Source organism: Alligator mississippiensis, chromosome 14 (assembly GCF_030867095.1).
Source record: "Alligator mississippiensis isolate rAllMis1 chromosome 14, rAllMis1, whole genome shotgun sequence".
Classification (NCBI taxonomy): Eukaryota; Metazoa; Chordata; order Crocodylia; family Alligatoridae; genus Alligator; species Alligator mississippiensis.
The window spans coordinates 33,593,957-33,617,488 of NC_081837.1; the positions used below are offsets into that span (position 1 = coordinate 33,593,957).

The 23,532-nt window shown below is 46.8% G+C and overlaps 1 protein-coding gene across 3 annotated transcripts in view; it reads left to right on the plus strand.

Annotated features, from left to right (window-relative positions):
- ELAPOR1 (endosome-lysosome associated apoptosis and autophagy regulator 1) overlaps positions 1-23,532 on the plus strand; it is a 63,993-nt gene that overhangs the window by 5,586 nt on the left and 34,875 nt on the right. For 2 of the 3 annotated variants that reach the window (XM_014605435.3, XM_019492549.2), the window contains exons 2-3: positions 17,834-17,954; positions 21,031-21,223. In XM_014605435.3, the coding sequence (XP_014460921.2) occupies positions 17,834-17,954; positions 21,031-21,223 (314 nt within the window). Of the gene's footprint in view, positions 1-5,987; positions 6,118-17,833; positions 17,955-21,030; positions 21,224-23,532 lie in introns of those variants that run through there. The other variant, XM_019492550.2, reaches the window with a different exon arrangement.

A 23,532-nucleotide genomic window follows, 5' to 3' on the forward strand; every position in this document is an offset into this window, starting at 1 on the left:
TTGGTCTAATAAAAGATCTTGGATTTACCCCCAAAACCTTGTCAGCCATCACTTATGGACTTGAACATGGGTATGAAATAAGAACAAGAAGTGATCAGAAGTAGCTTCAAAAGGAGGGAAATCTAGTGAGTGAATAACCTAATTATGAAAAGAGCAAGACAATGCAGAAGGGAAAAGGGTTGCTTATTACCTGTGGAATGCAAAGAGTTGAATAGAAATAGCAGGTTGATTGTAATGAGTCCCATGACCATTATGTGTCTTTACTCCACTGGTTTTAGTGTCCAATAAGGTTATGAATTTTTGTTCCCAGGCCCTTCAGTGGCTGTTTGACACTTTAGTCACTTATTTTGCAAGCCTCTGGCCGCTCTGAAGTTGGACAGCCCTGTTTAACAGTTCAGGTGGGGAATTTGGGTTGTAAATGTGTCTTCCTTAAAACGCAGACCTTTTACTTCGCTATCGGGCCCCAACTGTGGCCCTTGTGCCTAGTTTTGGTATGTAACCCAAGGAGACTTGCACATGGAACAGCTGCTCCCAGTGTGTGCTGCACCCAGCTGCTTGAGGCTGAAACAGCGGCAGCTCCCGCATGCCAGCATGTTGGCCAGCAACAGCGGGTCTGCTGCCATCAGCTCCACGTGGCTAAGAGGAGACTGAGTGCAGAGTCCCTAAGTCTGGTGTAGGGGGACCAGCACTCGGGCTTCCATCTCCATGCCACTAAGACTCCCATTTACTGCAGTGAGTCTGGGGACTTGGTCCCATAGTTTAGGACCATTGGAGCTGTATTAAGCAATGCACAATTTTCAGGCTCCTTAACCCTGTACATTTTCTGTCCCAGGCTTTAGAATCTGAGCTGGTGTAAGCTACACCCAGGGTGATGGTAGATGTGAATTGTCTAGTCCCATACACTTGCTTAATGCTTGCTGTTGTGTTCAGCAAGCCAATTCCTGAAGGGCAAGGTATTAGAAAGCTAAGGAGCTAGATTGGAGATGATCCTTTGAAGGACTGTTGGAGGTTCTTCTGAATTCAGAAGTGCTTGGATAGCATACCAGAGCATAGGGACTCTATCAAGGGAGAAGTGGCACATCGCTGGATCAACAAACAGCTTTGGCAGCAGTATTTTGGGTGTGTTAGGAGTGTGGTATCCACCTAAGCATTTGAAGAAAGAGTGTGTTGGTGCAGTCAAGATGGGAGGTTAGCAGGGTCTGAGCATGACATTGCATTTGGACCTTTGGGATGGAAAAGTAGTATCAGGCTTGATGCATAAGACCTTACAGTTGCTACCAAGAAGTGGGAGTTATTACTTCAGCTCAAGCAGTAAAGCAGAGAAGTGGCGGTAAGGGTTGGCAATGACCTGGATGTGGAGTGCAGGGGTGAAGCCATGATGAGCCTGCAGGATGTCCGTGGCTGCCACAGAGGATTCAAGAGGGAAAAAAGAAAGGCTCAACTTTTGGGTAGGGTGAGAAGGGCAAGGATTCAGTCAGTGGTTGTAGTTGCCCAAGCATGGGACCTCTCTGTTCAAACTGAGCACGTAGAGGATTGGATCAATCTTCCAATTGCTGCAACCTTCCTTGTTTTGTTAATTAACCTAGCCGCCATCACTGCTGCTTTGCAATCACTGCTATGAAACTTAATGAGCTCTAAAAAATTCAATGAGTGTGAACTGCAGGAGGGGATCTTCCTCAGAGAGCTTATGAACCAGAATGCCAGTGAGGCTGTTCTGAATAGGCATTCTGTCTTAGGTGGATCTCTGATCAACAAATCCTTGTTTGATGCTGGCTAGAAAAATAAGGGGAGAGCCTAGTAAGCAGTTACCATGCTGGTAAAAGTGGGGTTCAGCTCTGTAGAACCAGCCCTTCCTTCCCCAGCAGGGCTGATCCTGGGATGGCTCCACTTGTTGCAGGTAGAGTGGAGTAACTGGAACATATGCAGTATACACATACTTTCCATCAACTTAGCTCACTGGTATGGGTTTTCCCTTGGTATGAGTGTGTCAACCTATTCATGACCATTGAGCCATGGAAGTGTAGGGGCGTAACTGGGCATTTGTGCACCCTGGGCAGTAGCTGTGTATGGGGCAGAGGGGGGCAGCATCTGTGGCTGCTGAGTTAGTGACTGGAACTGGTGCCCTGGATGCCCCCCAGCATTATGCTACTGTGACCATGTATATACTGTGTTGGCAGATCTGGGCAGCTGCCCTCTGTCTGGGCTGCAGATGGCAGAGATAGTGAGGAAGGTGAGTGGATGCTAACGTTGTGTAATGGACTCTGAGCCACCTGCATGGAGATCTGGATGATGGGCCAGAAGAACCTGATTCATAGCCTGACTCACTTGTTAAATTCTGGCCCATGGAAGCAGTGCATTAACCTATCATGGGCTGAGCAGGTTCTGGTAGGACTGAGGCACAGGTGCAGTGACCCTCTGCAGAGAGCCTGCCTATCCGGATGATGCCTTGCTTACAATGCTGGTCACACATGCAATACTGAGATGCTGCTTACAGAGAAAATGAGCCAAAGTGTGCAGTCCTCTACCTTGCCTCAATCAAGATTTCCTTCCCTCCTTGTGCTATACCTGGCAGCTCTGTATTGGAAGTGCTATACTGACTGCAAAGGTAGACTTGGGTCCACCTTCATCCCAAGAGCTCTTTACTGTCAGCTGAGCCAAATCCATTACTTTTCTTTACCACCCTGGATGGCTGTCCACTCCACAGCTGCAAATCTCTGTAAATAAAATGCAGCCTCATTAAGCAGCAATGTTCAGAGCCAGAACAGGTGCAATCTCTTAGTTTTGCTTGTGCCAGAATATTGTTCTGACTTCCTTTTGCATAAAAAAGCTAGGAGGGATTTATTCCCTGCTCTGAAGTTGCCATGCAGTCCACCTGCTCTTTCTGCTAGGCAAGGGCTGACTTGCGTCTTTATTGGGGCAACATAACTCCTGCACCTGTCTCCCAGGTCAGCCGCCTGTTCTTTCTGCAGTACATAAATTAATACATTAATCTGGAATGTGTGTACAGTAGAGTCCCTTTGAAGCAGGGTGGTTGGGGCATGTGTCACTCGGTGCTGTTTCCAGTAATACTTATCTCTTCAGCACAGGGATGCTGGATTTAGTTGGGTCCTCTTTTGGAAGATCCCCCCCACCTACCCTGGGGTGTGGTAAGAAAGAGCAGTTCCTGTGTACAGGTATGGAAGCAGAGGGACTTCAACAGGCAGCTGTGTGGGGGGGTGCATTAAGGGGAGGCACGCAGACCTACCCCAACTCATCAATGCTGGTGGTCATTAAATGCCAACCACGTATTTGGCCAAGCCCACTGTGGCAGTGGGATTATTTATTCCATGTGGCTTGTCTCCACTGTTTGTCACATCTTTATCCCTGTAACATCTTGCTAACTTAGATTTCTCTGGGACCCAGGCCCAAGGGAGTTAGGTCTTTGCTTTTTCTGGCAGCAAGATCAAGCTCTTTAAAGACTTGATGCCACTTAGCATCAATAGTGCAAAACTGGTAGATGGGGGTAGGTTGGAGTTGTACCCTTCCCATCCTGGCCAGTGTAGCTGACAAAGCACCCAGTCCTGGCCTGTTGTATTGTGGCAGAACTTTATCTGGCTTCAGTGGGAGCAGGATTGAGTCTGAAACATTCCCAGAGTTTCATGCAGCCCCTTGTCCTGTCCTGCGGGGTGATGGGCAGTTAGGCATGGCTCCAGGACCAGAAAAGGAGGAGGTCCCAGCTCCTACCTCCAGGCATGTGGTCAGAATACCGGTATTCATCTCTTCCTGAAGGAGTTCCTTGCCAGGCCAGGTGAGACTTCATGGTGAGCCTTTTGGGGCCCAGTTTCCCTTCATTTCCCAGTGTGAATGGGGCATCACCCCCATAAAAGTTGACCGAGCTTTGGTCCCAGGAGATCCTGAGCAGACTAGCTGGCAAAGGGTAAGGAGTTTGAAAAGGATGCTAATTTTTTGTGTAAACAATGGACAATGCCAGCTCTTAATTTTCACTTGTTTTTTGACTACAGAAAAATAAGAACAATTCTTCTGTGGCAAAGAGCTCAGAAAGGCTGCAGCAGGGCAGAATGGTTTCAACACTATGGATTCCTATTTGAAATCTCTGGGTTTGTCTTGTGAATCTTGTTTGGACACCTAACAGTGCTAGCATTGCCTGACACCCCATGGTACCCTGGTTGAGAATCACTATTCTAGATGAAAGGAAGGGTGGATATACAGCTAAGGCCCCGCTACTTTGTATGGGACATGTAGATTCAAGCCCTTCCAAGGCTGCCAGTGGCACCTTGTAAGGAGAGGTTCAGATACTACTTGTATAGTGGGGCAGACAGCATTACCTTTCTTCCCAGAAGTGTCTGAAGCTATAAATACAATAAAACAGGTGAGGAGCTTGGCTGTCACAGGAACAGAGACCTGATCAACACCATAGACAAGAGCACTGCATGCTTATAGAGCATGCATTAAGCAGGAGCTAGGCTTTGTTTTCTCTTGAGAATCCAGGGAAAGGTGAGTCCATGCAATGTTGTCCTGGACTGCAGTTGAACTTTGGCCAATGGATATTTTTGGGGTCCCATGAGTATTTTTCATCATAGAGAGCTGTCTCCTACATGCTATGTCCCAGTTCCACCCCTCCTCCCTCCCACCATCCCCCATATCTTCCCAGCAACGTGTCCTGGGTGCTGTTAACCCTTACCACTCTGGCATGTTCACTCCAGCAATGTTTTTCAGCCATGAGAAACTTCTCACTTTGAGGGAGGGGGTGTGATAGGGGAGGCTTCTCTGCCAAGAGGGGAGCAGTTAAAATTCTGGAAAAACCTGGGTCTATTTGGTCGTCTTTTTCAGCCCCAAGTCACCCTGCTACTCCTGCCCTGCTGACAATAGGAGCTCAGATGGTCTCAGTACCAGGGCCAGGGTGTTCTTGCACAGAATCTAGCAGCAAGTTCAGAAAGGATGGCTGTCGGGGCAATAGGAGGAATCGGAGAAGAGGCTTGCTGCCTAATGGAGGGGACACAGGTTGTGCCTGTGTTGAGTTGGGAGCCAGAAGCCAAATCTGTCCAGCTTCTCCTTTGAAGGGCAACTTCCCCAGCTGCTGCACCTGCTGAGGTGCCAGGTATATTTGCGCTCTGGGAGCCCTGTCAGCCAAGCTGTCTGCCCTCGCATCCCTTTTGCTACCCTGGTTTCTACGCTCCTTACGCTGATAGCATTGGCTGTAGGAAGATGGGATATTTCTGTCGGTTAGTTCACACTCACCAAACACTAGACCCAGACTTTTCAGGGTTGGAAAAATCTGTTTGCCTTGTTGTGAGCATCGGTTTCTGTAGACTCAGCTTGGTGTTTTTGTAAAATATTTAGCAAAGATGAATATCTAAACCTGTGCCACTCATAAAACTCCAGTACTGTCTCCTGGAGTCGACAGACAGCACCACAGCCTCTAAGCATTGGAAAGACCAGCCAGATTTCACTGATGATGTTCAGAATGCAGTGGGGGCAGAAGCAGTGATGTGGACAAGGACTAGGTGCAGTTCACTCTGCTTCTGCTTGGGGAAAAGCCCCAGCAGCAGGAAAGCGCTGCAGCTAGGCATGGGGGAACGAAGCGGGTTTTTTTGAAAGAAAGGGAGGGGTGGAGTAGCAGAGGCAGCTTCCTTTTTTCGCACAGCTTCTACAAGTCTATACCTTGCTTAAAGATGGACAAACCAGCCTGCACATGCTTTCATCCATCTGGCACCTAATTACTATTGTGTGGCTTATACAATCCAGCACATCCATTTGGTTACCCCTGAGGTTCCTTCACAAATAGCGAAGAGATCCCAGGAGTGTGCTTGCAGCTTGTGTATGTGATTCCAGCAACAGTAGTTCAGCTGGAGCATAAGCTCTTTGGGGCAAAGACAACTGTCATTCTTTGCATTGTTTAGCATAATGGGGCTCTGATTCTCTGATAGGGCTCTTAGGCTCATTACAGTGACACCTAATAGATGATGTCTGATCTTTTAATAGCTCATCCTCTGCAGAGTTGGCTTGACAGAAGTGCAGAAGCCTTATGCTTTTCAGCTTTACAAGTCATTACAAGGAAGCAGGATCATTTTAACCTAAACCGGATAAAACTTGTAATGTCAACCTGCTGTGGCAAATGTAAGTCTCATTTTGGATGACTGTGGTATAAAATGTCCAAGTACGGGATCATTTCTAGGGTGCAAGTGGTTCGAGGGACTCTGCCCATCGAAAAGGGAACTCTCCTTAGTTGCCTACTTGAGAGTCCAAGGCTGATGTTGCTCTCCAAGAATAGGAAAGCAAAGAATAGAAACTGCACTAAGTAGGGGTGCACTGATAGAGATTTTGGGGGCCAAAACTGTTGGACAATTTTTAAGAAGGCATATCAGCTGATACAGCTGTGTGCAGCTGGTAAGTCTGTTACGAAGGCGGGGCGGGCTGGGGCTGCGCCAGGCTGTTCCAAGTGGGGACTGGGCTGTGCTGTACTTGGGACGAGTGGCGGCAGTGGCACTGGGAGTGGGGCTATGGGGGAGGCTGCAGCCACCCTAGAACTCTCCGCAGCCCCCCCCACATCTCCTTCCAGCACCACTGCTGCCTGCCCCAATTGTATCCTCAGCCCATCCCCCACCTTCCCCCCACACGCCGGGAAGAGCCTGCAGCTGCAGCCCACCCTGCCTGTGCCCCACACATATCTGGGGGTACACTCCCCCTGTGCCCTTCTCCCAGGGTATGCAAAGTGGCAGGAACTGCCCCCTCGCCCCGCACCTCCTGGATGAGCCGTGGCTTGGTCCCAGCCTCTGCCCCAGCCCCACTCCCTCCCTCACCGCAGGGGGTGTTGATCTGCCCCCCCACATCCCTTCCCTCCCCCATCCCCTTCCACCACAGCAGACTCGGGCTGTCCTCCGCACTGCCTACGTGCCGCGCTGCGGCTGCATGCACATATGGGCATTTATTGGCCAAATTATCGGTCACGTTGATTGTATTGGAAATCGGCCCAACTTTCTTTATCGGTGCCAATCCGATATCAGACCGATGTATCAGTGCACCTCTAGCACTGAGCACATACACTTTGCCTTTCTCTATTAGCTTGCCTACTTTTTATAAGACAAAGAGCCTGGCATCACTCTGGTAGTATTTTGGAACTGTTAGCATCATTATCTTACAGACGGGGAAGACCAGAGCCAGTACTTTGAGGGGACAACCTGTTTTTGGTAGCCTTCATTTTTGGATGTCCAACTTGAGATGGAAGGTAATTGACTCTTTAAGAGGAAGACCATCTGTCATGTCTACTGGCTTTAACCGGAGGTGGATGTTTGACAGCTTCTGGAAATCATGCTTTAGGCACAAGCCAGTGGCCCAAAAATCAGTAGCTTCGCTTGAAAAGTGCAGGTTTGTATCAATATGGTGAAATGAAGGCGAGAACCATCAGACCTCAGAACCCCTGCCTTCCTGCTCTGAGCTTTGACCATTAGGTAAGACTTTCTTATTCAGTGGCTAGTCAGAAGGAGGTTCGGATTCACTACTTTAAGCTTTTGTGTCATACCTCAAGGGCCAGAGTCTTATACTGGGGACACTTCTCCCTACCTCACAATGGGTGCCAGATATGCAGAGGGATAGAAGGAAAAGTGGTAAAGCTTGTACAGTAAAAAGGTCAGGCTAGAAATCAGCTACACGCTTGAATAGTGAAGTTATCTAACCATTGGAGCAACTTGCTAAGGGATGTGGTGGATTCTCCATCTCTTGGATTCTCTCTATTTAGACTGGGTCTCTAAAACATCTGCTGTTGCTCAGGCAAGTTTAGGATTGCTGCAGAAATTGCTGGGTAAAGTACCCCAGCTTGTGCTATGCAGGAGCTTGGACAGTATCATCATGATTTTTACTTTCGCCTAAACCTCTGTGGACAAGATGCACACACTAGATGCATCTTTCTTTACCGTTCCATTGGTATACTCTGCTTAAAAGGGAAATGTGTACATTTTTGTATCGGCTGTGGTTTTTGGAGCATTGTGACAGAAATCTCTGCAAGTCAGACTGTCTTCCCGTAAGACCTTCTTTTCTGCTTTTCCTCCCACCCATTCCCCCTAGCTTTGAGCTGTTATGAAACATCAAAGGGTTGCTGTGCTTTCCCCCCCCTCCAACCTGCAAAAATGAATGTGTGCACTTGCATGCACGCACACGATGTCTTCTTCACCTGTCTGGGAGCATTTTGAAATAGAACTGATGGTGTTTGTATCTTTTGTTGCTTTGTCTGGAGCTGCTTTAAAGTGTTTGTAAGCCCCCTGATTGCACAGCCTCTAGTAACAAAAATGTAATGTGCCTCTCTTCTCTGCGTGCACGCCTATTAATGAAGCATTAAAACTGCACTGTGAGCATAAAAGTTGGAGAATGAAAAAGTTAGCCCCAGGGGAAAAAAAAACATTTTTAGCTCCATCACCTTTCGATTGTGTATATTTGTAGCATGCAGTTAAATGCAAAATTTGCCATGTGTATGATCGCACTGTGCATGATGAAAGGTTTGTCATGTGTATGATCTGTCTGGAGGACCCTAGAGGATATCCCCCTGCAGTCCATCCTGCCCAAGCATTGGGGCATGGACTCTGTTATTCTAAAGCTTAAAGCACAATGCTGGGGGAAAGAAATAAAGCTTGCTAACAGATTGACTACTATTAGAACTTGGAAAGGGTGAGTTAATGCTGCCATTTTCCCCCCAGCTTATAATTTTTGGGATGGGGTTTGGTTGAGGGAGGATCAGTTCAGCAGAGATGGTAGCAGAGATCTGGAAGGGTAGGGAGAGTGAAGCTGGAGAAGAGATGTTGAGAGCAAACAGCTGGTCAGCACAGGGGACAATGTTTAGAACAGGGGTGCTCAGTCTCTGTGTCCCCATGGGCTGGATGAGTGCTGTGGGGGTAGATCCATGGGCCAGATCCAGCATGAGGTCGTCAGTGCATGGAGTGGTCTGCGGATGTGATCTAGAGTCCCATGGGGTCCCGCTAACCAGATCTGGCCACACAACGCCTGTAAGCTGGTGCAGTCTGGCATCCATGGGACTCCCCGTAGGACTGGAAGTTTGGCAATGGGGAGCAATGATGACATTAATTGCCATGGCTCATGGTTCTTTGGACTGCATCAACAGGAATATTAAGAGTTGAGGCTTGGGAGATGGTAGTGCACCTGCTTGGCACTGGTTAGGCTTCATCTAGAGCAGTGATATCCAGTTGGCAGTCTGTGGGGTGCATGTGGGCTGCTAGGGGTTGATTTCCAAGGGCTGCCATCCAGCCACCATTCCTCCCCTTGCTCCTGCTGCTGCTGCGGAGGTGGCCAGTCTCTCCAGGCTCCTCCTTCCTCTGGCTTCTGCTCTGGTGGGACAGCACAGCAGGAGGGGTCCAGACTGTCCACACTGCGCACATGGCTGGGAGAAGAGCTGGGCTGCACACAGCTGGGAGAGGGGCTGAGCTGCCTATGCAGCATGGGGGAGGCAAGCATGTGGTGGGTGCTCAGGGGTGGGCTGTTCACATGGCAGAAGGACCCCAGGAGGCCATAGCCTGCATGTCACATGCAGCCTGCAACTTCAAGACATTGGTTCTCTCTTGCTGTCTGCAGCACAAGAGAAACAGTATTCTTCCTCTTCTTTTGGCAGCCCTTCAGATAAGACTGCTGTTGTGTCCTCCCATGTGTTTACACCCCATCCCAGATTAGTGTCACCTACAAATATGCCTAGGAAATTCTCTATTCCAGCATCCAAATTGTTAATAAACACATTGAACAATGCCTGGCCCAGGACCGTTCCTCTTGGGATTCTCCTCGAAACCTCCTGCCATACCAATGTGGATCGATTTGACCCGTTGGCAAGGGCCTTGCTCAGGAAGCAGAAGTCGCAGGTGCTAGGTTACCCCTGGTGCAGATGAGGTTTGAACTTGCATCTCTCCAGCTTCCCAGCATAGTTGTGCTAGCTGCCATTCTGTGTTGGGCATTAATGAATCCCCTCTCCAGCCTCTGCACATTGTCTATAATAGTCTTTCTATTAAACAGATGAAGAGCAGTAGGGAAATCTCTGCTCCATTAGGAATAGGAGTTTAGGCTACAACCCAGGTCCCTACTTGGCACTGTCTCTGACCTTTGTCTTTGGGACAGGAGGAGGAATGGTGATTTTATGGTACTGTATGTTTGTAATGGCCAGAGAGTGGCCTAGAAAGCAATAGGCAACCTTTTGTGGTTGCAAGCTGCACTGATGCACCTCAGGTCAGAGGCAGGCAGGAGGTAGGACCTCCCTGCAGCTGGTGCTTCTCCCTGTGGTGGCTCAGTGGGAGTGCCTGCATCTACAGTCCTCTGCCACCAAATGCTGGTCAATCTGTGTGCTGGATCCAATGGCTCCATGGGCCACAAGTTGCCAACCCCTGGCCTGGAAAGCTGAGCAAATATTCTTGCCCCATTGAGTCAATAAAAACATGACTATAAACATGACATATATTTATAAGTAGTGCTAAGATAGAACAAGCAGAGAATGGAATTGCATCAAAGCTGTTCCTCAGTGCTCAGAACTCGCCTCCAGTTACCTTCAGCACCTTTTAATTAAAAAAAATTTAAAAAAAATCAAATGTTTTCATTTAAAGAAGTCTTCTATGTCATCTCCATGGATAAAAACCCATAGCAAGACTGACAAACTACAAGCGTTATGTATTCACCTTATATGTACCTTCGTGTTCACAAACATCTACATTATAGGTAATAGCTAGAAGCCCTGTTTATAGGCCAAGACCCTTGCCTTACTCTAGTTCTAGGTGCTGTACAAATGTAGAACGCCGAGACCATTCCCCAAGCAGGTTAGAGTAACTTCTCATAAACGGTCAAGAAATAGGACTGAAAACGTTGCCCTCTATGGTTTAGATCTTGTTTACCTAATATCAGACCAGTGGGGAAAGAAAAGGTCAACGGGATTTAGCGTTAACATTGCTAAATCCTCTGGGCATTTGCCCATCACTTATTGAAATTAAATGTTCTGCTGGTCTACTTTGTCATAAGCATTGCTGTAATTCATGCAGAAACGCCCCTTCTCTCTCTGCTTCAAGAGTATTAGCTTTCAAGGTAGTTTGTGGTGACGGGGAAAACAAGCCCAGGGAACAGATGTTCTTCCATATGCATATACTGAATGTGATCAATGATGAGGTGAAGCTGCCTGGGATGTTAATGTGGCTGGTTTTCCTCTGAAGCTGGGGACGCTTATCTGTGGAACTATGTGTCTCCATCCCAAGATATCACAGCTGTTTTACATTGGGTTTTATGAAAATGTCTTTTAAAAAGGCGTTTTTTTTTCTTTTCTTTTCTTTGTTTTTTTTTTTTTTTTTTTTATGCAAACATGTGGCTTGACACTTGAGGTATAATGCTGCTGTTAATCATGGGAGCTGCACACACCATTCAAGGGCAGGGGAGAGCCAGGAGTCCAAGGTCTTCCATGCTGTTCTCCTGCCCTTGAGCAGGGAGAGGGAAACCTAAATTTAATCATTTCACCTGAGGGCCTGTTTAATTAGAATTGAACTGCAGACCTCCCCGCTGAGACAAATGACAGCTGTTAGTGCATTAAGTAACAGGATTAATGGAAGGCACTCAGCATGGTGATGAGAGCAGTATAAGAACCTGGGGAGAATAGAAATATCATGATTTCTCTGTTTCCTGTAGGGAAACTGAGGCACAGACAGAAGGGACTTGCTCAGGGTCACACTCCAAGTCAGCCTTACAGGCAGAAACAGAAGCCAGGAATCCTGATTTGTAATCTCCCTGCCACCCCTTTACCCCACTGATGCATTTTTCTGCCTCGCATCAGTCATCGGAGGTGCTGGAAGGTCCTGCAGCTCTGAGCAAACAAACTCCTGAGCTATCCAGACATCTTGCTCCAGGATGTGTAAATATTGTCCAGTTGTGCATGATACAGTAAGCAAACACTGCGGGCAGCCGTTCAGCTTAAACGTATGGCGTCACTGTCTCTTAATTGCTTATACTTTCTTAGGCAGAACTCCGTGTCCGGGTTTGCGGAGGAACCTGTTTAATGAACAATGCTCATTGTCACACAAATGTGTAAGTCCTGCCAAGATAAACACTCTGCTCTCCTAACGGTAGGGAGACTGCCCCAGCCACTTGCATACACTTCACAAATTAAAGGATCTCTGTCCAGTTGCATTACAGCCCAGGTTTTAAATTAAATTATATGACACCAAAGGGCAATCAAAAATTATTTTTGCATGAAGTCTGCAGAAACATGGCTCTCTTCTCTGTGTGTGAGCAACCCATAGGGAGAATTTTTTTTTTTTATTCCAGGCCCTGATCAGTGCTTCGTTGTAGCCAGAGTTGTCCATTACATTAAAAATATGATCCCAGCTCCAGAGTGTGAGCAGAGAGATAAATAGATGCAATGTAATAATGAGGGGAAATCACGTAGTTACAAGTGAAACTGTTAGGAACTGTGCAACTCACTCCGTTTCCTTGGACTCCTCTGCCTCTTTCAACCTAAGTATAAGAAAAGAGACAACAGGTTACAAATTCTGGAGGCAGGGACCATCTTGCATGGTTGCAAACTGGGTTGCCTGCAATAAATGATTGATAAATGGGGTCCCCTATTCCAGGGGCGGGCAATTATTTTGGGCAGAGGGCCACTTACTGAGTTCTGGCAAGCCACTGAGTGCCGTATGACAGACAGCCAGGGGTAGATAAACATTAATTTTCTAATTTTTTTAGGGGCTCCGCAGGCCAGATAGAATGGCCTGGCGGGCTGCATCTGGCCCACGGGCCGCATTTTGCCCACCCCTGCTCTATTCCCATCTTTTCCAGTCTTCAGGGAAGAAGCCAAGAATTCAGCCTTTATGTCCCTCTTCCCGCCTCCCCAAGACCTGCATCTGTGGACATGTGCTTGTTCTCTGACATACTGGTCAGTAGGATATAGTAGAGTGAATCCAGTTGTGGGCACTCTTTCTAATGAGCTTTCCACAATTTGGTTGAGCTTCAAGTTTGCAGAGCAGCATAATCAGTGTAACTCAGCTGTGACATGGCAGCAACTGGCTGAAATTATTTAATTAAACCCCCCCCCACTAAATGGAAATGTGCAATCCAGTAGGTAGATACTGGCATCCTCAATAAATATTTTGAGTAGCTCTCTGTTGAGGAGCTCCAGTGAGGAGCATGGTAAAATGAATAGCTTTTCCAGGCCAGCTGGTCTGTACCTTGCAAGGTTTTTACACAGGGCCTCAACCTTGATCCATAGGGCATCTATAATGGGAGGATCAAGTGGTGTCTTGCTGAGGAGCCATCTTTGCACCAAGACCCTCAAGATCAGATTTTTTCAAAGGCAAGGTTTCTGAATGCCAGAACTGGGACCAGATCTTCAGTAAGCTCAGTTTCAACTTTAAGACACCCAACAAAGACTGATTTTTCTCAAAGAAGCACATTCAATATGCTTAGCTCTTCTGAAGAACTGACCTTGGTTGTGTGAGTGCTGATCCCCCTTGTAAGTGATGGGCTTAATCCAAGGCCCTCCTACCTGTTGTTAGCACCTGGGTAATTGTCTGACCCTTTCTTTCTCCCTCTGGCCCCTAGTTGCCTGAGATTAGGTTGCCTTGCACTAAACTAATCATTCTGGTTTTGTCCAGGAGTGTCTGTTCAAGTGCCTGGGCTTGATCCTGACCTTTCAACAAGTAGTTTTTAAATGGTTATGCTCTTTTGTTGAGAAAAAGTAGAAGTGGAACTGCTCCTGCTTTACTCTGAGGATCAGATACTGGCCCCATTTGTGCAGACCAGTCATCCATTAGTTTTGCTGCCGCTCTGGCAAGCAGAGGCCCTTCAAAAACATTGTCTTATTCCACATCGGCACTTCCAGTGCTGGCTCCTTTTCCTCCCTCCATCCAGACTACCTGTGCTCAAGCAAATCTGCCTTGCTGATACCACTTAATAAAAGCAAAGGGGTCCTAATTGCTTTGATTGGTGCCCCTGCTGGCACAAGATAAAATGCGTGTGAGCAGTAAGATAGACCGTGTCCCAGTGACCTTTATGCCTTTGTTCGATAGCTCCAATATCACCTCCTAGCTGCATTCATGTGCTGATTTGCTTTTAACTTGACAAGCTGGCAAGCTAATTTTCAGCACGAGTCCCTGACAAATGAGGCACCTGACTTTGCCCTTCCAGGACAGCCTGGCTGATTTGCTTTGCTTCCACAATTGTGGGGTTGGAAGCAAGGATTTCTATTGTGTAAGGCTCGGTGAAAGATGTGTGTATGATATGGAGCTAATCACTGCCCTGCAAAAGGTCATACAAGCTAATCAAGTCTCAGCTAGTCATGCAGGGCTTTTCTGTGGGTTTCCCATTCAAACTGATAGGCAGTTCATGTGCAGAGGGTGCATTTCATGTGTGATGTTGGAAGGATGGGAAGAAGGTTGGTTTCAGTAATCAGCATGTTATTCTAGGAGTTAGAAGATCTGGGTTCATGGCCCTGCGCTGCTAATTCCCCTTTGACCATGAGCAATTAATTTGGGGTCAGACTTGAAGATTTAGACACCTAATTCCTTGAAATCCATGGGAAATAGGTGTCCAGATACCTTAAACTCCAGTTGTAAGCCTCATCAGTAACAACAACACGAGGTCCAGAGAGCTGCCTTTTCACTTCTTGCCCTCTCCTCCCATCTCTGTTGCAGGCTTATTTTTCCTCTACTGCCTTTTCCTTGCCTTGCACTGAGCAAGCCACCCAACTCCAGAACACATGGTGACCAGCGGTCACGCTTCAGCACAGGCAGGGAGGTTCTGGAGAAGTGGAGTACAAAACAGAAGCTGTTGTCTGAGCCAAGGCCAGCAAGGAAGCAGAGAGAGGACATGTGAACCATATAGCAGCTTGCTCAGGTTCACTGCCAGCCTAGTAAATGAGCCATGCATGTTTAAGGGAGCCCTCAGGTTCCTACACCTACTGTACAGGATAATGGGGAAGGAGTAAGTTCCAAGATGCAGCTTGGCACTGAATTGGTTTCTGTTCTTGGCTCTGCCACTTGCATGCTGGGTGACCATAGCCAAAGAACTTCTCTCCTCTGTGCTTCAGTTTCCACATCTGTAAGATGGAGATGAGCATCATTAACCCCTTTATAAAGTGCATTGAGGTCTACAGGTGGAAAGTACTCTGTGAGGACTGTGTGGTACTAGAATTGGCACTCGGCTGCTGCCAGAGGGGTGGGTGCTGGAGGGGCTGATTTCAGCTGTGGCTATAGGTCCAAACAGGGACTTAGATGCACAGTGCTGTGCATTGCATACGCAAACTTGTAGGCATCTGATCCTCCACCTGCCCTTTCTCCTGGTGTGGAATCCACAGCCTGGGCTCCAGACTCTGTACAATGCACAAGGTAAGTTGGGCACTTTGATACTGGATCCAAAATAGGTAGCTCATAGGGAGCACAACCAGGTTGCTTGAGCTCTTTTCCCTCTCTAGGGCTTGGGGACTCCCTTCAGGAGTTAGTTTTCCCCTGCTGCCCTTGAAGGTAGGCACACTTGCTTCCTTCAAGGTGGGGTGTCTCTCCCTTACACAGTAGCAGAGTGACTGGGACAGTCACTCAGGGCATGGGACACCCAGCTTCCATTTCCTCAGCATGAAGAGATTTAAGCCCACTTGTTCCACTTTGCAGGAGAGTGCCCTAGGCTCCAAGCTACAGCATGAAGTTCCCTCTTATGTTCTTTTTGTGCAGAAACAGAATTTGAGATAAGTGTTATCAGAGAAGCACTGGTCTGCAGCCTGGTAGCCAGGGTGCTCTTCTAGGAGGTAGGAAACATGTCTTTGAATTCCCCTGACTGCAGAGGGAATTAAACCCAGCCCACCTTATTCCTGGGAGAAGGGCAGCACCTCCTTGTGCATCAACTGCTTTAAAGGAAAGCCGAGGATTCCCACTGCATTGCCTATAGGCATGCAATAGTTGTGTCCAGAACCTGTGTCCTGGGTCAGGTCCTCAAGAACTGATATGGGCTGCTTGCTACAGCCTCAGGGCACAACTCCGTGTTGCTGCTCCTGCTGCTGCCTGGTGGGCAGGGAGTGCCTCTCTATGGGGCAAACTGTGTTCGGTTCGGGCTCCCAGGGAGAGGGCTCAGAGCTCCGAGACTGCAGCGGGCAGCCCGCATCTGACCCCACCCCATGCACAAATCTGGGGGCACATGCCTCCCCATACTCCCCTTCCTGGGAGTGCATGCAGCAGCAGGGAGCTACAACCCACTCGCCCCCTAGATGAGCTGCCTGCGGCTCTGTCCCACTCTCCACCCTGGCCCTGGGCCCCATGCACTACCCTGGCTGGGCAATGCCACCAGACCCAGCCCCTGCCCCTCCCCTACTACCTCCCCCCCATAGACTTACCTGCAGGGAGCTGGGGGAGTTGCTCTCTACCACTGCTTGGGGCTGGACTGGGACTTGATGTTCCCATTTTGGGACTGTCCCACCCAATTTAGGGATGGGTGGTACGCTGGTCTCTTCCCAAGAGGGACCAGGGCCCTTGGGCCCCCATGTACTGGGCATCTATGGGTGGAGGAAAGAGATGACCAGGGTCAGGACAGAGCTGGAGGATGAGGGAACAGTCTTCATTCGGGTTTCAGTAGCAGTGGAGCCACAAGAGCACAGACTACGCAAACTCACTTGGGGGCCTGGTTATGTTCTTGATGGTTGAAGGCTGCACTTTCATGACTTTTCAGAGCCAACTAACTAGATGCAAGCCAGCTCAGGTATCTGCTGCAGTGTCACTTCCAGCTGTAGTTAACTGTCAGTGACGTCTGATGAGAACTTGTGAAAGAGGAGATAGAGAAGTCAGATCCTTATTTTTCCTAGCAGCACCGATTTACCATGTGAGCTCAGTGGCATGTGCCAGGCCATGATGGGAACAATGCAGGGTGTGGGTAATCACAGCTCAGACCATGTTACAGTTAACAATGGTGAAATGAATACACTCCGACATGCCACTGTGCAGGCAGAAAACATGAGGGACTCTGCCACTAAATCTGGCAAATGTGGGGCAGAATCGATGAGCTTTCATGTTTTAAAGATTTTGGTGCAAGTTTTCTTGGCTCAATAGAAGCGGTCAGAGAGGGTTGGCAGGGAACTAGGAAATCGAGTTGGATTGTTAAAGGTGGATGTTGGGCTCAGCTCTCCAGTCATCTCCTCATTGATGTGAATGGTCTTCCCCTTCATTTCCCACCAATGCAAATAGAAGGAAAATGAGGTTACAGGTTGAGTATTTGCACTTATGCATAGCAGCCTGGGGTCTAATTTACTTCTCAGGATGCAGATAGACACCTGGTATAAAGTGTCTGTTTGCTTCATTAGGCAATAAAGTACTTCCATAAATCTGGCCTGCTGAGCTTGATTTTTATCAACCTGAAGTAAATCAGGAATCATTCCACTGGAGTTGCCGATCCATAATCTGTTCAGCAGAAACTCCCATCACGGTGATAATAAACATGCTAATGACATCCATTGAGCTGGGTAAGGTTGCTTGGCGGAGACAAAATGGGATGTAAGATTTTGAAAGAAGACCATACACACATGTGGATCTTCCTCTGGTTCAGAATCTAATCTCAGTGAAAGCAGTGTAAATCAGGAATATTTCCACTGAAAGCAGTGGATACGGTTCTGATTTGCAGGGTTGCAGCTGGGGCTGGATTCCAGTCGGCTGTCTTCACGTTGGCCCCTGTACTGTGTACACAGCGTGTTCAGGATGCTCTGATATCAATTAGAATTTATTGCACTGGAGTTGTTAGAGGGACCCAGCACTGGGGAGATGCATGAAGCCCTTATGACTGAACACCCAGCTAGGTCTTGCATGTATCCAGCTTTAGCTGTCTTCTGTGTTTTCTCTTCCAGTCTGAATACCACTACGAGTACACAGCCTGTGATAGCCTTGGCTCTCGGTGGAGGGTGGCCGTGCCACACACCCCAGGACTCTGCACGGGCCTGCCAGACCCCATCAAGGGCACTGAATGCTGTAAGCTCCTGCTGAGGCTGTTCAATGGTTCACATTCATCGATGACTGGTGTGGGCTGCTCTGAGCCAGAGGCTGTGTGGCAGGGAGTGACTCTACCTTTCACGTTTTCGCTGTGCCATTCTCTGTCCAAATCACTGTGGGATTATTAAATGATACAAGCCAGCTCTAGCTCCTGCTGGGTCAGCAAGCTCTTTACCACTGGCTTCTATGGAGACAAACCAGTAAATATTCAACTCAAATTTACACCACTGACAATCAGGAGAATTGAGTTGGATTTCTCTCTTACTCACAGTAGCATGAATGATTCCCAGCTGGGCCTGATTCATGCTTCTCTCTCATCCCAGTGCAGTTGAGGAGTAACACTTCTGAGGTCAACATAGTTAAACCAGAGTAAGCAAAAGGAGAATCAGACCCCCACATTATCCAAGTTTCTTTCATTAAGAGTGTGTTTTTTCCCATGCAGCAGTTACAATAGAGACTTCAAATGAAACTCAACATTACATAAGCTACATAATGGTGCAGTTCCTTAAAAGGTACCAAGAGAATCTGTCTGCTTGATAGCAGTAAACACTCATTAACCAAGACTTCAGCTGCTTTCCCATTCACGGGAGAGACTAAAGGAAGACAGGATTGCAGCGGTGGGGGGGAGACCTTTAAAGAGAACCAAGTATCAGTTCAGTCAGATAGAAAACCCATTTGACTGTTAAAACCAATTATGCATTCAGAAATGCTATTCCTTGCCTGAAGCACAGCTTCTTATTCGAGGTTATTCCCTGTTTATGGTTGTAGCCTTTTTAACACCTGGCAAGTATTTTCCGTTTGTTTTCCTTGGGCATTATTCTACCATCGTTCATCTCTTTGCAACCCTGTGGATGTCAACATATGACCTTGGCAGGCAAGGCTCTTTGGGTAGATGCGATATCTTGTATTAGACCCACTAAATAGTAGGGGAAAGTTCTTTGCAAGCTTTTGGGCACAAACACCCTTCCTCGGGCATTGGTAGACTCTGCTGCTGTCCTCAGTCTCCCAATGCCTGAAGAAGGATGTTTGTGCCCAAAAGCTTGCAAAGAACTTTTTCCAACTATTTAGTTGGTCTAATAAAAGATATCACATTTGTCCAAAGAGCCTTGCCTGCCTATCTCCTTTAGCCCAGCTACAACCAACAACCCTGCAACATATGACTGTAGCCCTTGAAAGAAGTGCAACAAATAAAGCAAAAGACCAGAGAGGAGATTCTGAGATCTCTCTCTCTCTCTCTCAACTTCCACTTCTAATTTTATTTTTAAATATGCATTCAGTTGAGATGCATATGATCACTGGAGAATTGCTGGACCAAGAAAATCAAGGATGTGTGGCTGCAATCCAAAAGGTTTCCACCTAACCACCACTTACAAAAATATTCATAACCAGATACAATTTTTTTTGATGCCTAATTTTTTTTTCAGATTCACCCCTACTATTTTGTAAATCGCCTTTTATCACTAGTTTTGTTTCATTCACACTTGATGTGACTTGAGCACTGTTTAATTAGACTGATACAGGAAGTCAGGATTCTGCTCCCAGTTACATGATTGCAAAGTAGGAGTAGGAGTAACTCCATAGCAATGGGCCACTCTGAGCTTACTCCCATTAGTGTTAGATGATTTTTGTTAGTCTAAAGCTTGAGGCAAATAAAGGCCATGAATGGGGTGTAAACATTCAGGAGGTTAGAATCTGGATCCAGAATTGGGTTGATTTTAGTGTGGAATTACAGTAGACAGCAGCACATGTTTAGACTGCAGAGTGCTGTAGATTCATAAGCTGTTCATATATAACGTTTAAGCTCTTAATGAGCAAAACCTCTCAGGATGGCATGAAAACCCACCATCTGTGGTAGGCGTGAGAATGTCAAGACTCTGATAACACCTGAACTCCCACTGCAGTGCAGGTTCATCTTTGCTGTGGACTGAGCCTGTGTGCCTGGAGAATAAATCCATGGTTTATTCTTGGACATCACCTTTCTTGGACAAGAGCTAAAAGTAGCCTGTGTGTGTCCTTTTGGCCTTACAGGGGGGTTTGTGGCCACATCTAAGCTGTAACTGAAGACACGATTCCACCACAGATAGACATAGCTCACGTAATAGCAGTGCAGCTGCATCAGCGCAGATATAAGGTATAGGCTGGAATCCTGCATACATATGTAGGGTCCCCTCACGCTCCCTTACTGAAATCTGTACCCCTGCAGTGTCACTGCTGTCATCGCCAATGCTACCAAGAGGAAAGCTTGCTCAAGGATACCTGCAAATGCTGCAGTTGCAGCCCTCGCTGCAGGGAGAACTTGCAAATTAACACACTGCTTGTGACCTTCCCCATATAACATGTGAGACCATGTATGTGTATGAAATGCACACATCCTTCCCATGCAAAGGGAGGAAACAAGTAGGGGCCTTACCACTTATGACTGGGTGAAAGTCTGGAGCCTGTGCTGCATAAAAGGCCAGATAAAAATGGCCCTGCTCTGGCTTTAAAATCAATGGAAATTCAAAGGATTAAATTTAATTTCTGCTTTTGTTCCCCAAATCTCCAGCAATGTTTTTGATAATGTCCTCTAATAAATGCTGGGCAGACTGGGGTAATTTTTTAACCAAGGCTGTCTTGCAGTCTCAGTTACTTCTGGCTTCACTAAAAGGCTAAAGCCTGGCTTTGCCTTGGACCCTTCTAAATGTCTGCATATCAGCTTGAAAATCATCACATGTCCACACCTAGAAACAACAGTTCATATGTAACCCAGCTGTAACATTACAGTTATGGAGAAATCTTTGCATGTGATGAGCTGTTTCATAGCACTGTTGCTAATTTATACATGCTCTGTGAGTAAGAACAAATCAGCCTTCTCCATGTCAGTTTTCCTGCCTGTAAAATGGAAATAATTAATAATCCCCTAACACTTCTCCAGAATTCTGTAAGGGGACTGTGTTTTGAGATCCAAGGGTCACAGAAGTAATGGATACAGATGGGATTGTTGGATGGAGACTCTTTCTGTGTCCCTTTCTCCCCTTTGTCCTGATCTTTCTTTCTCTGCTGTCCTACATTACAGCCTTTTCCTGCAAAGCAGGTGAATTCCTGGACATGAAAGACCAGTCATGCAAATCCTGTGCAGAGGGCAGATACTCCCTGGGCACTGGCGTTCGCTTCGATGAATGGGATGAGCTACCCCATGGCTTTGCAAATGTGGCAACCACCCTTGAGGTTGACAATAGCTTCTCAGAATCAGCAGAGAACTGCACCACGTGAGTCTGTTGTTGCTAGATGCTGAAAGAGCCACACAGCTTGAGAACAGAGCCATGCGAGCTACGAGTTTTCACCAACAACCTTGACCTGTCATGCTGGACAGCCTAATTTCAGAAGTGCTGAACATTGTAGTGGAAGTTGGTGTGGGTTGCAGACTTTTTTGTAACAACCCTAACCAGTTTTATTCTGCTCACATTCACACTGGTGTTACACATCTGGCTTTCCTCTGATATCACTGGTGTCACCTCTGTTTTACTGACACTCAGTGGACATGGCTACTAGATCAGCGTGTCCAGTCTGGTAGATCCTTCCTTGTCCATTTTCCCAATGTTTTGCTAACCCCAGTGTGAAAGGCTTCCAGTTTGGAAGCTTCTTCTCTTTCTTTTTGGTGAGCTCTCACCATGAATAAGGGCTTCATGATGTTGGACTCGAGTTTTCCCTCTCTTACAACTCCTCCAGGCCCCTGCAGATGTGCTACAACCTCATTGCTCCCCCCTTATTTAAAATTCTGCCCAGTGTTGGATTAACCTGTAGAACGCACTGTTGCATGATGTTATTGAGCCCACGAGTGCAGTGGGATTTGAAAAGCTCAGTGAGGTGTCTGTATACAGAGTAATCGCAGCTATGTTTAATATGATTAAGTATGTAAGGAAGCTAAACTCAAATGGGCAAGCCACTTTCAGTTTTGGGTTATATAGCTCTCTCCCTATGAACACATTTCCATTGTGTCTTACTGAGATTCTAGTCCCAGACTTGAAACATCTGGTGCTCAGCATGGACACAGACATGGGGGTAGATGGTTTCTTGGCCTATTGCACTTCAGCTGCTTCTTCCCTACTGCTAACTACAATCCCACTTTTACTGCTGTTTAAATAGCCTGTTTAAATAGAAACCTTGGCACTCTCTTGCAGGCGCTTTCAGCCTGAGGACTCTGACAAGCAAGGATGCAGGGTTAAATGAAGACTAGGTTTCTTTTTCTAGCGGGTCTGTTCTAACTCAGTCAGAAATAGTAGATTCTCTACAGGGATTTCTGGACAAGGGCCACTGGCCTGTACTAGGCAAAACTCAAATTAGATGGTCACAACCATTCCTTCTGGCCTTTAATATCTGAGTGCTGTACTTGCACCTGCCTTAGACTGACCATCAGAAACCTAGCCAGAGCAATCACATCTTGGATCCAGAGCTGGGATCTACCTGGTAGTGGAAGGTGGGTGAGCCCCAACTGTGAGGCCACTTCTGTCCATATCAACTCTTCTGCAAACCTATAGTTGGCAACATCATTGCAGTATCCCTCAGTGTTTTGTGGCTGTTTCAGACTAAACTCTGAATTAAATCAGTTGTTTCAAGTGAAGAGAGACAAGATCTCCATCTCAGAGAAACCAAGCCAAACTAATCCCCTTAAGGCAGCAACTTCCACCATACTGCAACAACAGTGGAACTTAACATTCATTAGTAGATAAAAACATAGGCAGACAATGTTCTTTGGGTAAATGTGATATCTTTTATTACACCAACTAAATAGTTGGAAAAATTGTTTTTTTTCAAGCTTTCGGACACAAACACCCTTCTTCAGGCATAGGAAGAGTCTATTAATGTTTGTATGTTCTCCTGGGTGGAATAGATCAATAGAAGCATAAGCCAATATGCAAATATTAATAAATTAATAAATAAAAGCATAGCCTTTGTTATCCTAAAGGTTGCCAAAGCATTTCACAAGTTTTGCTGGGATCCTTTTCATCACTACTGTATGGCAGTCAACTCTGGGTGGTAAACTATAGTTTTCAGCAAGGTAAGGAAATGAAGGAGAATGCTATAGGAAAGTGCAACTGCAGGTGGAAATAAAGGCCTATTATAGTCAGAGATTGCATTAGTTCAACTAATGGTGTCATTTTAAGTGCAAGATACAGTGTGGTCAGCCTTGATTTGATTTAAAATAGAATTATGTTGAATTTTAGCTTAATTTGGTAAAGAATTAAACCCCATTTATTTATTTAGCTTAAATCTGGCAGGGTGTCTACACGCTGTATGCATCAGTAATCGGAAAGAGCTTGGATTTAAAGTGCCAGCATTAGCGCTCTATGTTGACATTAATTCCACATACACAGGCACTCTTAAACTGTGTCTGTACTGCATATCTGAGATGTGACTGCAGCACATGTAGGCACACTCAGCTTAATTTTAATCTAGCTAGTTTGGGTCCTGATGGGGATGAAGTCACAGTGACATGAGCATCATCAGGGCCAGAACAAGGCTTCCTAGAACCATGGGCATTTCCTTGGGTTGCCAAATTAAAAGTCATCCATGGTGC